Source organism: Papaver somniferum, chromosome 10, assembly GCF_003573695.1.
Source record: "Papaver somniferum cultivar HN1 chromosome 10, ASM357369v1, whole genome shotgun sequence".
NCBI classification, from domain to species: Eukaryota; Viridiplantae; Streptophyta; class Magnoliopsida; order Ranunculales; family Papaveraceae; genus Papaver; species Papaver somniferum.
The window spans coordinates 20,851,458-20,866,270 of NC_039367.1; the positions used below are offsets into that span (position 1 = coordinate 20,851,458).

The 14,813-nt window shown below is 39.3% G+C and overlaps 2 protein-coding genes across 4 annotated transcripts; both read right to left on the minus strand.

The window, feature by feature from the left end:
- Positions 1 to 7,872: 7,872 nt before the first annotated feature.
- LOC113315378 lies at positions 7,873 to 11,377 on the minus strand. Its single transcript, XM_026563668.1, has 8 exons — positions 10,883 to 11,377; positions 10,436 to 10,780; positions 10,079 to 10,198; positions 9,803 to 9,925; positions 9,563 to 9,712; positions 9,016 to 9,509; positions 8,768 to 8,952; positions 7,873 to 8,006 (listed from the first exon to the last, which is right to left on the minus strand). Exons 1-8 carry the CDS (start codon positions 11,375 to 11,377, stop codon positions 7,873 to 7,875), a joined length of 2,046 nt encoding a protein of 681 aa, XP_026419453.1.
- LOC113317090 lies at positions 8,675 to 13,683 on the minus strand. Of its 3 annotated transcripts, none has more exons than XM_026565232.1 (2): positions 10,079 to 13,683; positions 8,675 to 9,712 (listed from the first exon to the last, which is right to left on the minus strand). In XM_026565232.1, the coding sequence occupies exon 1, from the start codon at positions 13,165 to 13,167 to the stop codon at positions 11,467 to 11,469; it is 1,701 nt and encodes a 566-aa protein (XP_026421017.1). In that variant the 5' UTR covers positions 13,168 to 13,683; the 3' UTR covers positions 8,675 to 9,712; positions 10,079 to 11,466. The 3 variants fall into 3 exon arrangements, with proteins under 3 accessions (XP_026421017.1, XP_026421016.1, XP_026421015.1); XM_026565231.1 differs by having other exon boundaries at positions 8,675 to 9,925; XM_026565230.1 differs by having other exon boundaries at positions 9,803 to 13,683.
- Positions 13,684 to 14,813: the final 1,130 nt, after the last annotated feature.

A 14,813-nucleotide genomic window follows, 5' to 3' on the forward strand; every position in this document is an offset into this window, starting at 1 on the left:
GGGGAGTGGTTTCCATGTGAGATGGAGTATTGACTAGGGGGTGATACATATCACCATAGTATTGTTGTCGAAGTTGTGATATAATTGAACTTTGATGCTATGTAATAATGCTATGACATTGTGTAACAATGATTGAGAATTCTTGTTTTCTCATTGTTATAGCTACGGATTTTCAACAACGATGATACTAAACTTACAACCTTTGGGATCATTGGAGTACTTGGAAGTGACGAAGATTTCGAGTAATGTTGAAGAACCAAGGAAATCAGGTATGTGGAAGAGAAGCTACAAAAGTTTATTTATCAATTTTTGTATTCCATATGTATTGATAGTTTTGTTATTAAAATTGACAAAGGGGGAGATTGTTAGAGCACTGCTCGGTCGAACTCGCATGTGTTGTTATCTCAAGCATGTTTGTCAATGTTAGTGATCAAAACAATAAGTCTTGATTTCTAGTCTATTATAGCTAAGTCTCGGACTATGATAGAAAGTGTAGTTGAGCTCAAGGACTTCATGGCGATTCATCATACAAGAAGAAGAACTACTCAAGGAACCGGTGAAACTTCTCGACAAAAAGGTATTTGCTGTCTTTGGCAATGATCACCGGAAACTCTTCCTTATCACCTAAATATATGTATTTGAGGTGATCCGGAAGAGGTTTTAACTCAAGAATAGGTACCTGCACAATCGACGGTAAAAGTCTCTCATTAGTAAGTGGCAAAGAAACATAAGACGCATTATACTTTTGTGGAACTTCTTGTAATGAGTTAAGAGCTAAAACAACCTCTTTAAGCTCATCACAAATAGACAATTCACTTTCAAGGTCTTTGTATTTTTCATAACCTAAACCCTCCATTATGGTGTTCTCTAAAGCATCATCACCATTCAATTCAAAAATCTGTTGAGCTAGAGAATCAATAATATCAATTGAAAAACAAGAATGCACGTCACTAGGATATCTCATAGCTTCAAAGATATTGAAACTTATGATTTCATCATCAAACTCCATAGTTAGGGCGCCTTTAAAAACATCTATCTTTATTCTTGCGGTTCTCATTAATGATCTACCAACATCAAGGGGGTAGACGATGGTGAATCTTCGTCCATCATGTCAAGAACATAGAAATGCGCCGGAAATATGAGTTGGTTAACCTGCACCAAAACATCCTCAATGACCCCTTTCGGGTAAGTATTAGACCTATCAGCAAGTTGTATAACAATACCGGTATTTTTAAGAGGTCCAAGATTCAATGATTCATAAATGGAGGCAGGCATAACATTAATGGATTCTCCTAAATCTATCAAAGCACGTTCAAACCTGATTTTACCAATAGTACATGGTATGGTGAAACTAGCGGGGTCTTTCAACTTAGGTGGGAGTTTCTTTTGAAGATATGCCGAAGCATTCTCCCCCACACTCGTTACCTCATTATTACCTCACTACCGATCAATTTGTGCTTGTTAGTGAAAAATTCCTTCAAGAACTTTGCATGGCAAGGAACCTTCTTTATCGCCTCAATTAGTGGAATGTTCACTTCAATCTTCTTAAAGATCTCCCAAATCTCTTGGTACAATGTCTCCTTGTTTGACTTTGCAAACCTGCTAGGAAAAGGCGGAGGAGTAGCATAAGTAGAAACACGAGTTTTAGAGTTATAATTTGTTACCGGGTCAGCCTTTTTAGGGGTTGTTTCACCCTCTTCTTTCTCCAAATCAGGTTCATGGGACACCGGTGATGTTGTCGGCTTCTCTATTTGCTTCCCACTTCGTAGATCAATAGCATTGGCATTTTCCTTATGATTTAATGGTTGTGAAGGAAGTTTTCCAGATGCTTTTGCTTCTAATTTGCTCACGGTAGTAGCTAGTTGACCCATTTGTGTTCGTATGTCCTTCATACCCATTTCTGACTTTTGCTTGTCTTGCGCCAGTGTGTTGAGAATAAGATTCAACTTGTCATCTATACTCGTGCCTTAAGTTTCTTGAAGTAGCCTTTGCAATAATTGAAATCCAACTTGTTGATGGAAAGGAGGATTAAAGACTGCAGCTTGCTTATTGGCGTAGCTGAAATTGGGATAATCTCGCCAGCTGGGATTGTATGTGCTGGAATACGGATCATATCTTGGCCTTTCCTGATTTTGGTACATAGCACTTGCTTGCTCAACATCTTCTTTGTATGATGATGGTATGATAGTTGCTGCTATTTGTTGCATCATCTTCTCCATGTTACCCATCCGATGTTTCAAATATGAAGAATTGCCAACTTCATTCACCTTCCTTACCATCGGTTTATATATAGTGAAGAACTGTTGCGTGTTTGCATCCATGTTCTCTAGAAAGCTTGTAGATTCAGCAATTGTCTTGTTAGTGAGTGCACCACTACTTGCGGCATCAATCAAATTTCTCTCATTAGAAAGCAATCCCTCGTAGAAAAATTGAATAATGAGTTGATCACTGATTTGATTATGTGGACAGCTAGCTAGAAGTTTCTTGTACTGCTCCCAATACTCAAGAGATTCACCCCCGATATTTCAACAATACCACAAATTTCCTTGTGAATCACTGTTGCTTTTGATGCTGGAAAATACTTCTCAAGGAACAATTTCTTCATCCCGTTCCATGTGATTATACTCCCAGGAGGTAAACAAAAGAACCATTCTCCTGCAACATCGATAAGGGAGAAAGGAAATGTTGTCATCATAGCCATATCCGCATCTGCAGTTGCTTGCTTCATACTAGTCACAACATGATGAAATTGTTGCAAGTGACGATTAGGATCTTCTCCCGCAAAACCTCTGAATTTGAGCAGCAAGTGAATCAATTGTGGCTTCAACTCAATGGTTCCATTCAGATGAATACATAAAGGTTGTTGGTCAATGTTTTGAGAAGTGAGGTCCTTGATTGTTCTTGGAGCAGGTGGTCGACCTCCCATTGTGTTGTCTTCCTATTTGTATGATTCCGAGAAATCACTAGATGAAGAACTATGAGGAAGTGGAGTATTCACTGCTCAAATGAAGTATTTTAGTAAAGTGCCCGAACGAAGACGTATACCAATAGGACTTGGTTTGCCTTCTCCAAGCATTCACCAAAGAAATAATACCTGAAATAATATTCTCAAGGATTGAATGAGTAACGCAAATTGAAAATAAAAGCAAAAGTAACGACTAAGAATAAAAATAACAACTAAGCTTGCCACTGCCTCCCCGGCAGCGGCGCCAATTTTGACGAGGTGTCAACTCGCAAATAATAATTTTCTACTTCTTTTTACACTAGCAAGTAGTATAATGAAAGAAGATTCGTCCCAAGGGAGGTATGAAGTAGAAGTTGTTTTGAAATTACTCTTAGCAAGATTGTTTTGCTATAGAAATTCTGAAAATTGTAATTCAAATATGAGATGGAATTGATTAAGGAATCATTCTCGACCACGAAACATAAACCAAATCGATATATTCGCATTATCTTGTTACTAACAACCCCAGGATAATTAGTACGCTCAACTATCCCGTTATTATCTCCTAAGCTCACCGGATAAGGAAGCGCTCGACTACCTGGTTCTACTTGCCAAGTTTCCTAGAAGTACGCTCTCTAGGTATGACTTAAACAAATGCTCTAGGTTTTGTGAGATAAGGTTGCTCCTAGTGATGAACTCAAAAAAGCATAAATCACCTACTAGTGTCAATTTCTACATATGGGTACTTAACAAAGTCCCATCATCAATACCCATATATTGCTACTTGTGTTTAATTCTCTAAATCAACAATTACGGGTCGAAGAAAATCTAAACTAGCAATAAGATTGTGACATAACTATTTAATTTCGAACTTAAACAATTAAGGAACAATCCATAAGCATTATTAGCATGGTAGAAATCAAACAATAACTAAACTTGCGAGAAAACGAGTTATTGCACATTAATCATGAGTTCATATTTCGGGCTTTGAAATCACCCTTAATCAAAAATAGCTTTAGTTACTCATAGTTTTGGAGTTCATTATCAATAGTAATTGAAATAAAGAAGATGAAAATAAATACGAAAGCAAACCCTAGTTTCCGGTTCTCCTCCAAAACTCCAAGTAAAAATACGTGATTTCAAGTTGTAGAAGTCTTCCCTTTTATTCTCTTCTTAGGTCAAGTCTTCAAAAGTCCAATAGATAGAAGTCCTCCAAGCCCATCTGTGAGAAAAACCCATGTAGAAAATCTGCCCCAAAAGTGGTCGCCGGAAAACTGGTTCCATGGTCGGAAATAGGCGGGGAAAATTCACCGGAATTCATCTCACACAACCGGAATAGTGCCTCAGGTGGCCGGTCAATGTTAATAGTCAACCGTCAAAGTATATAACACTGTAACTGAGTGACTAATGCCTAGGCATTTGCGAAGGCCATAACTGTGATGCACCAAGATGGCTGCACCTTCCTATATCAGTTTTGTAACCTCACATTTTGTCATGCCAACTCCATTTAACAGCTGCAAACATCACCACCTTACCAACAGCAAGCATGCACAGTTTCAGTTCACCATTCCTAGCTGCTACACTTGCAATTTCCAGTCCATCGCAACCAACAACAACTGAAGCATGTCTAACATCTTCTCAGCATCATCTGCATCAACGCAAGACACAACACCAGTAGCAGTATCACCACAAACTCATCTGAGCCGCACATTCATTCAAACTACTCCTGTTGTTTCCCCCAAGCTTCAATTAAATGTCAAAACCCATGAAAGACATCCACCTGCTTCAGTGAATTCATGGCTTCACAACTTAGCTTTTTCTGTCGAGAACAAAGCACCAGTAACCCCTTGTGTAAACACCCATTAATATCAGACCACAATAACGTCTTCTTCACTGATTTCCGGCATTAATACAAGCCCAAAACTCAACCGAATCACCACAACTTTGAGCCATTCCTCCATAACCTGCAACACTGGCTCATTTTGCTTCATTTCAGCTGCCACCATCAACTGCAATCCACCAACAACCATTTAGTCACCACTGCACCTGCAATTCACCATTTCTACCAGTCTCAGTAATCTGCAACTGCACCAGTACCTGCAGTTTCTCGTAATGAACTCAGATTATCACCATCCCATACCAGTTTCTTCTCTACCTCCATGAACCTTGTAAGCACAACCACACAAATCTAGACCAGCACAGAACTGACCATCACCATCTTAAGTTCAATCGTGGTTCATGACAATTGAGCCCATGGCAACAACATCAACTTCTCTACCTCTTTCATTGCTCTCCCATTTTCTTCATTGCAGCACCACCAACACGTCCTTGTAAATGTCCTCTGAACTGCAGTATCACCAACAACTCCACATTGAGCTCAAACCTGTCCTAAACATGCATCTAACACTTCAGTTGCAATCAGCATTTTCTTCTTGTATAACAGCATTACCACCTCTTCCATTGCAGCTTCAGTTCATCCAGTCCTGCAATATTGAGTTCTCAGACTCAGGCCATAACCACCGAGACCAGCTACAAACTGCATCCCCAGAACTCTCTTAGTACATCTCCATTGAATCCAACACAGACCCATTTCATTCTTCAGTTCAACCATGAAACCCTTATTTTCATTTCTTAAATCCACAGAAACTGCAATCCCTAACTTCAAACATTCTGATTTGAACCCATCTTGATTTTTCATTCAAAATTGCTCAAACCCATGTCTTCAACAACAGTATAACCTTCAATTATCCTCAACAATAGAAACCCAGTCAATCACTACGGATTTTATCTCGTTAACAACAACTCATTTTCTTCTTCTTTGTACAGATTGAACTCATTGCTTCAACGTCAACAACATCAGAAGCTCCTCCTTCCCTTTCAACGTCGCAGGAACCCTAATCTCGATTTAATTCAAAGCCACCCTTCTCCCATCTAGTTTCTGCGCAGCCATCTCTTTTCTCTCTTGATTTTAGGTGGAGAAGTGAAGTAAAGAAAATGAGACTCTGATTTTAGGTTTAGTGTAAGAATGGGAAATGCTATACCCACTCAGGTGAAGTAGATAGGGGGTATCATATGATTCTAGGCACCCATGAATAGGACAAGGGCCAACCAAATGGCAGCCCTTTCTGCAACTTTTATTGGTGATGTCGACTGTCCCGTATCCTCCATTGTGCTCCTGGTAATGCTTGCTGAAATGACGCTTTTGCTCTTCTTCGAATTCCTCCACCAACAGCAGCCGCCTCTTACTTCTCAGATTCACTTCTACTCTTCAATTTTTACACATCACTAAAGCTGTCATGCTTTTCAGCCATATGAATTTGCATCATTAAAGCCGACATGATTTTTAGCCAGAGATGAAGAAATAGAAGCAAATAATAAGAAATAGTTCCGCCTCCAACAACATTTGCACCTTTTTTCCTTTTAAGCGACGTTTGTTCTTCTTTTGTTCCAAATGACTCCAAAGTACCTAAACACTCAAAAGTAAACATAAGATACACAATTTACAAGAAAACTTAGTAAAGAAAGCATAAACAATAGATAAATATCAAGGTGTTTTAGACACCTATCAAATTCCCCCACACTTAGACTTTGCTAGTCCTCGAGAAAATCAAACAAAATAATTCTAAAACATACATATAACTCTGTGTCGTCGAGGCTACGGTCACACTTAGCACGTATAACAAGCCTTTGAACCTCTAGGTGTCCCTAGTGGACGAGTTTTAGTCTCGTGAAGGCTTACAAGAGGTCTGCCTACAAAACCTATATTTCCAACTCCAACTACATGTGACGAATCTATGAACGAATCCAAAATGGCTATTGGAGGAGGTACCCTGATGTGAATCCAAATTAATATATATGTAAATTAAACTCTACTCAGAAAGTTGAACAAACCACAATACTCGGAATCTGACTAACCACAATCACATATGAATAGATTAAGAAGATAGATGTTTGTGAATGTTGTCTAAGTGAACAGTGTTTCCCATATCTCTCTGAAGGTCACTGCCAAGATGAACCTATGAATCCTATTGGATTGAGATACTGGTCTGAATTCTAGTGTCAATACAACTGGCATATACAAGGGAACCATCGATCGATAATCTTAATTCTAGATCAACTCAACTGACATATACAAGGGAACCAGAAGTCGATTTATTGAACAATGATAACAAATTTTTTTTTTTTACTTGACAACATGATTAGATCTTTTGGATCCAAGCGCATGCTTCTTGTCAGCAGATTACATGGTAATTCCCGTGGATCCTGCGTTCCACGCTTAGGCGACGGAGACAGGGAGAACACACACATATTGCTATCAAAGTGTCATTTTTTATTCCGATTGGTCTTTGGTCGGGTCTTTTTTTTTAATAACTCAATCACTCTATTTCATCCTAGCAGTAATAACAATTTGATGTTAGTGACCCACCAAATCACTTAGATAAACAAAAAGTTGGCAAAAATAAAAACAGAAGGTGATATGGTGACATTCCGAGATATGGTAACAACTATCATATTATTTATAATCACTTGAATAATTCTGTCCTTTTAGTTAATGGGTTCCTCAACTCCTGCAGCCAAGATGGTTCCATCCATTTAGATTGATAGTGTCATCCTAAAGGCACATGTTTCTAGGTTTCAGAGTGTATATAACAATTTTTTTTTCATTTTTCTATTTTCTAATTATTATTTTTTTACTAAAGGCATGAAACTCTGCAATCATATAACTGCTCTCCCACACTTAAACTTTACATTGTCCTCAATGTAAAATTTAGTCATTCAAAGTAAAGTTCAAGGTGGGAAATTCCGCAAATGATATGCAAAAACAAAGATAAACTTGCTTAAAAATAAAAAGATAAAGATACAAAACCGGTGAGTGGCCTCCCACTTAGCGCTTTGGTTAAAGTCATCAGCCTGACTTTCAGCTCCAATTATTCCTCCACAGGGAGTGGATCACTCAATGTGACCATATCCCGATTCTGCGTTACAAACTGCTCATAGTATGGTTTCAAACGATGGCCGTTGACCTTGGAAACCAGCCCTGTTTTGGGACTAAAAATTTCAACTGCACCATGAGAGAACACATTAGTAACAATGAATGGTCCAATCCATCTAGACCTAAGTTTACCGGGAAACAATTTAAGACGAGAATGGAATAAAAGAACTTTCTTCCCGACTTCAAAACTTTTTCGGGAAATCATTTTATCATGGAAAGCATTGGTCTTTTCTTTGTAAATGCATGAACTTTCATATGCATCATTACGTATCTCTTCTAACTCATTGAGTTGAAGTCTCCTATATTCACCAGCTGCATCTAATTCCATATTACATACATTGATAGCCCAGTAAGCTTTGTGTTCAAGTTCGACCGGAAAATGGCAAGGTTTACCATAGACAAGCCTAAAAGGAGATATACCGATGGGTGTCTTGTAAGTTGTCCTATACGCCCACAAAGCGTCATTGAGTCTATAACTCCAATCCTTCCTTGTAACGTTCACCGTCTTCTCTAGGATGGACTTAATCTCCCGGTTGGAAATTTCAGCTTGACCGCTTGTTTGTGGATGATACGGTGTGCCAACTTTATGATAAATGTTATACTTCTTAAGAAGAGCGTGAAAGGATCTCTTGAAGTGCGAAACTCCATCACTAATCACCACTCGATGTGTACCAAATATAGAAAAGATATGTTCCTTCACAAACTCATAAACAACTTGAGAATCATTAGTAGGGTGGTTTTAGCTTCCACCCACTTAGAAACATAATCTACAGCAAGAAGTATATAAAATTTCCCATTGGAATTCACAAAAGGCCCCTTAAAATCGATACCCCAAACATCAAAAATCTCAACAGCGAGAATTGGTGTTTGCGGCATTTGGTTTCTAGCACCTAGATTGCATGTCCTTTGACACCTATCACAAGCCTTACAAAATGAATATGCTTCCTTAAACAATGTAGGCCAATAAAAACCACTTTCGAGAACCTTGAGGGCTGTCCTCTTGGCTCCGAAATGGCTACCACAAGCATATGAGTGACAAAAATTCAGAATTGATTAGAACTCGGATTCGAGTATGCACCTGCGGATCATTTGATCGGAGCAATGCTTCCACAAATAAGGTTCATCCCATATATATATCTTGGCAATCTTCTTGAGCTTGTGTTTCTGACATGTAGACATGGAACTAGGGACTTGTCCCGTCACCAAGAAGTTAACAATATCAGCGTACCATGGAGTTGTGCCAATAACCGCAAAGAGTTGCTCATCCGAGAAGCTATCATGCAAAGGAATTGCTTCTTCGGACACAACCAATCTGCTTAAATGATCCGTTACGGTATTCTCATTGCCCTTCTTGTCCTTGATTTGCAAGTTGAACTCTTGAAGAAGGAGTATCCACCTTATGAGCCTTGGCTTAGCATCCTTCTTTGTGAGCAAGTATCGTAGTGCAGCATGGTCGGAGAAGACAACCACCTTTGTACCCACCAAGTAAGATCTAAACTTCTCTAGTGCAAATATTATGGCCAAGAGCTTCTTTTCAGTAGGGAGTAGTTGATTTGTGCTCCGTTGAGAGTTCTAGAAGCATAATAAATGGCATATGGAACTTTACCATCTCGTTGTCCCAATACGGCTCCAACTGCATAATCACTTGCATCGCACATCAACTCAAATGGCTTGCTCCAGGCCGTTGGTTTGATGATTGGTGCGGTAGTCAACAGGTCCTTCAAGGTGTCAAAAGCCTCCTTGCATTCCTTGTCACAATCAAAAGCCACATCTTTCTGCAAAAGTATACACAGGGGCATTGCAATCTTAGAGAAATCCTTGATGAATCTCCTATAAAAACCTGCATGACCAAGAAAAGAGCGAACCTCCCTCACAGTTGTGGGGTATTGTAAGTTCTGAATCAAATCTATCTTAGCCTTGTCCACTTCTAACCCCTTAGAGGATATAACATGGCCTAGTACAATCCCATGATTCACCATAAAGTGACACTTTTCCAAATTAAGCACAAGATTAGTTTATACGCATCGTTTAAGAATAAGTGCAAGGTTATCTAAGCACTTGTCAAAAGAATCACCATACACGCTAAAATCATCCATAGACACTTCTATGATGCTTTCCACATAATTTGAAAATATACTTACCATACAACGTTGAAAAGTGGTTGGAGCATTGCACAAGCCAAATGGCATACGTCTATACGCAAAAGTGCCAAAGGGACACGTAAACGTCGTCTTTTCTTGATCTTCCGGAGCTATTACAATCTGATTATAACCTGAAAAACCGTCAATAAAGCAATAGTGAGAGTGTCCAGCCAATCTTTCAAGCATTTGATCAATGAATGGTAAGGGAATATGGTCCTTTCGAGTGGTAGAGTTGAGCTTTCGGTAGTCAATGCAAACTCTCCAGCCGGTCTGGATTCTAGTGGGAACCAAGTCATTATCATCGTTTTTCACCACCGTGATTCCGGACTTCTTTGGAACGACTTGAACCGGACTCACCCATTTGCTATCAGATACGGGATAGATAACCCCGACATCCAACAACTTCAGGATTTCTTTCTTGACTACCTCCATCATCTGAGGGTTCAAGCGTCGTTGAGCCTCTCTTGTTGGTTTTTCCCCCTTCTCAAGAAGTATTCGGTGCATACATGTGGAAGGGCTGATTCCTTTGATATCAGCAATGCTCCACCCAATGACAGACTTGTACTCTCTTAGCACTCGAATAAGTTTCTCCTCTTGCACCTTGGTAAGGTCTTTGACAATGATCACCAGCAACTCTTCCTTATCACCTAAATATACGTATTTGAGGTGATCCAGAAGAGGTTTCAACTCAAGAATAGGTGCCTGCACAATCGACGGTAAAAGTCTCTCATTAGTAAGTGGAAAAGAAACATAAGACGCATTATACTTTTATGGAACTTCTTGTAATGAGTTAAGAGCTAAAACAGCCTCTTTAAGCTCATCACAAATAGACAATTCACTTTCAAGGTCTTTGTATTTTCCATAACCTAAACCCTCCATTATGGTGTTCTCTAAATCATCATCACCATTCAATTCAAAAATCTGTTGAGCTAGAGAATCAATAATATCAATTGAAAAACCGGAATGCACGTCACTAGGATATATCATAGCCTCAAAGATATTGAAACTTATGATTTCATCATCAAACTCCATAGTTAGGGCACTTTTAAAAACATCTATCTTTGTTCTTGCGGTTCTCATGAATGGTCTACTCAACAGCAAGGGGGTAGACGATGGTGAATCTTCGTCCATCATGTCAAGAACATAGAAATCCGCCGGAAATATGAGTTGGTTAACCTGCACCAAAACATCCTCAATAACCCCTTTCGGATAAGTATTAGACCTATCAGCAAGTTGTATAACAATACCGGTATTTTTAAGAGGTCCAAGATTCAATGATTCATAAACGGAGGCAGGCATAACATTAATGGATGCTCTTAAATCTAGCAAAGCACGTTCAAACCTGATTTTACCAACAGTACATGGTATGGTGAAACTACCGGGGTCTTTCAACTTAGGTGGTTTTTTTTTTGAAGATATACCGAAGCATTCGCCCCCACACTCATTACCTCATCACCGGTCAATTTGTGCTTGTTAGTGCACAATTCCTTCAAGAACTTTGCATAACGAGGAACCTGCCTTATCGTGTCAATTAGTGGAATGTTCACTTCAATCTTCTTAAAGATCTCCCAAATCTCTTGGTACAATGTCTCCTTGTTCGACTTTGCAAACCTGCTAGGAAAAGTCGGAGGAGTAGCATAAGTAGAAACACGAGCTTTAGAGTTAGAATTTGTTACCGGGTCAGCCTTTTTAGGGGCTGTTTCACCCTCTTCTTTCTCCAAATCAGGTTCATGGGACACCGGTGATGTTGACGGCTTCTCTATTTGCTTCCCACTTCGTAGCTCAATAGCATTGGCATTCTTCTTATGATTTAATGGTTGTGAAGGAAGTTTTCCAGATGCTTGTGCTTCCAATTTGCTCACGGTAGTAGATAGTTGACCCATTTGTGTTCGTATGTCCTTCATATCCATCTCTGACTTTTGGTTGTCTTGCGCCAGTGTGTTGAGAATAAGATTCAACTTGTCATCTATACTCGTGCCTTGAGTTTCTTGACGTGGCCTTTGCAAGAATTGGTACCCACCTTGTTGATTGAAAGGAGGATTAGAGACTACAGCTTGCTTATTGGCGTAGCTGAAATTGGGATGATCTCGCCAGCCGGGATTGTATGTGCTAGAATACGGATCATATCTTGGCCTTTGTTGATTTTGGTACATAACACTTGCTTGCTCAACATCTTCGTTGTATGATGATGGTATGACAGCTGTTGCTATTTGTTGCATCGTCTTCTCCATGTTACCCATCCGATGTTCCAAATGTGAAGAATTGCCAACTTCATTCACCTTCCTTACCATCGGTTCATCTCTAGTGAAGAACTGTTGCGTGTTTGCAGCCATATTCTCTAGCAAGCTTGCAGCTTCAGCAATGGTCTTGTTAGTGAGTGCACCACCACTTGCGGCATCAATCAAATTTCTCTCATTAGAAAGAAATCCCTCGTAGAAATATTGAATAATGAGTTGATCACTGATTTGATGGTGTGGACAGCTAGCTAGAATTTTCTTGTACCGCTCACAATACTCATAGAGAGTCTCCCCCGATATTTGCACAATACCACAAATTTCCTTGCGAATCACTGCTGCTTTTGATGTTGGAAAATACTTCTCAAGGAACAATTTCTTCATCCCGTTCCATGTGGTTATACTCCTAGGAGGTAAACAAAAGAACCATTCTCCTGCAGCATTGATAAGGGGGAAAGGAAATGCTGTCATCATAGCCATATCCGCATCTGCAGTTGCTTCCTTCATACTAGTCATAACATGATGAAGTTGTTGCAAGTGACGATTAGGATCTTCTCCCGCTAAACATCTGAATTTGGGAAGCAAGTGAATCAATTGTGGCTTCAACTCAATGGTTCCATTCAGCTGAATACATAAAGGCTGCTGGTCAATGTTTGGAGAAGTGAGGTCCTTGAGTGTTCTTGGAGCAGGTGGTCGACTTCCCATTGTGTTGTCTTCCTCTTTGTCTGAGTCCGAGAAATCACTAGACGAAGAACTAGGAGGAAATGGAGTATTCACTGCTCGAATGAAGTATTTTAATAAAGTGCTCGAATGAAGACGTATACCAATAGGACTTGGTTTGCTTTCTCCAAGCATTCACCAAAGAAATAGTACCTGAAATAAGATTCTCAAGGATTGAATGAGTAACGGAAATTGAAAATAAAAGCAAAAGTAACAACTAAAAATAAAAATAACAACTAAACTTGCCACTGCTTCCCCGGCAGCGGCGCCAATTTTGACGAGGTGTCAACTCGCAAGTAATAATTTTCTACTACTTTTTACACTAGCAAGTAGTATAATGATAGCAGATTCGTCCCAAGAGAGGTATGAAGTAAAAGTTGTTATTAAATTACTCTTAGCAAGATTGTTTTGCTATAGAAATTTTGAAAATTGTAATTCAAATATGAGATGGAATTGATTAAGGAATCATTCTCGACCACGAAACATAAACCAAATCGATATATAGCACGTTATTCGCGTTATCTTGTTACTAGCAATCCTAGGATAATTAATACGCTCAACTATCCCGTTATTATCTCATAAGCTCACCGGATACAGAAGCGCTCGACTACCGGATTATACTTGCAAAGTTTCCTAGAAGTACGTTCTCTAGGTGTGACTTAAACAAATGCTCTAGGTTTTGTGAGATAAGGTTGCTCCTAGTGATGAACTCAAAAGCATGGATCACCTACTAGTGTCAATTTCTACATAAGGGTACTTAACAAAGTCCCATCATCAATACACATATATTGCTACTTGTGTTTAATTCTCTAGACAATTACGGGTCGAAGAAAATCTAAACTAGCAATAAGATTGTGACATAACTATTTAATTTCGAACTTAAACAATTAAGGAACAATCCATAAGCATTATTAGCATGGTAGAAATAAAAAAGTAACTAAACTTGCGAGAAAACGAGCTATTGCACATTAATCATGAGTTCATATTTCGGGCTTTGAAATCACCCTTAATCAAAAATAGTTTTAGTTACTCATAGTTTTGGAATTCATCATCAATAGTAATTGAAATAAAGAAGATGAAAATAAATACGAAAGCAAACCCTAGTTTTCGGCTCTCCTCCAAAACTCCAAGTAAAAATACGTGATATCAAGTTGTAGAAGTCTTCCCTTTTATTCTCTTCTTAGGTCAAGTTTTCAAAAGTCCAATATATAGAAGTCCTCCAAGCCCATCTATGAGAAAAACCCTTGTAGAAAATGTGCCCCAAAATGGTCGCCAGAAAACCGGTTCCATGGCCAGAAATAGGCCGGGAAAATTCATCGGAATTCATCTCAGACAATGGAATAGTGCCTCGGGTGGCCGGTCAATGTTAACAGTCAGCCACCAAAGTATAACAGTGTAACCGAGTGACTAATGCCTAGGCATTTGTGAAGGCCATAACTGTGATGCGCCAAGATGGCTGTACCTCCATATATATCAGTTTTGTAACCTCACATTCTGTCATGCCAACTCCATTTAACAGCTGCAAACATCACCACCTTACCAACAGCAAGCATGCACAGTTTCAGTTCACCATTCCTAGCTGCTACACTTGCAATTTCCAGTCCATGGAAACCAACAGCAACTGAAGCATCTCTAACATCTTCTCAGCAACAGCTGCATCAACGCAAGACACAACACCAGTAGCAGTAGCACCACAAACCCATCTGAGCTGCACATTCATTCAAACTACTCCTGCTGTTTCCCCCAAGCTTCAATTAACTGTCAAAACCCATGAAAGACAT

Excerpts from the sequence above, each read along its gene's own strand:
- LOC113317090 (XM_026565232.1), bottom strand. The coding sequence starts at position 13,167 with ATGCTTGGAGAAAGCAAACCAAGTCCTATTGGTATACGTCTTCATTCG.
- LOC113315378 (XM_026563668.1), bottom strand. The coding sequence starts at position 11,377 with ATGCCTGCCTCCGTTTATGAATCATTGAATCTTGGACCTCTTAAAAAT. Across the intron at positions 10,781-10,882 it reads GTGATGAGCTTAAAGAGGCT|GCACCTATTCTTGAGTTGAA; the intron begins GTTTTAGCTCTT and ends TCGATTGTGCAG. Across the intron at positions 9,510-9,562 it reads GTGATTATGCAGTTGGAGCC|AACTCTCAACGGAGCACAAA; the intron begins GTATTGGGACAA and ends TTATGCTTCTAG.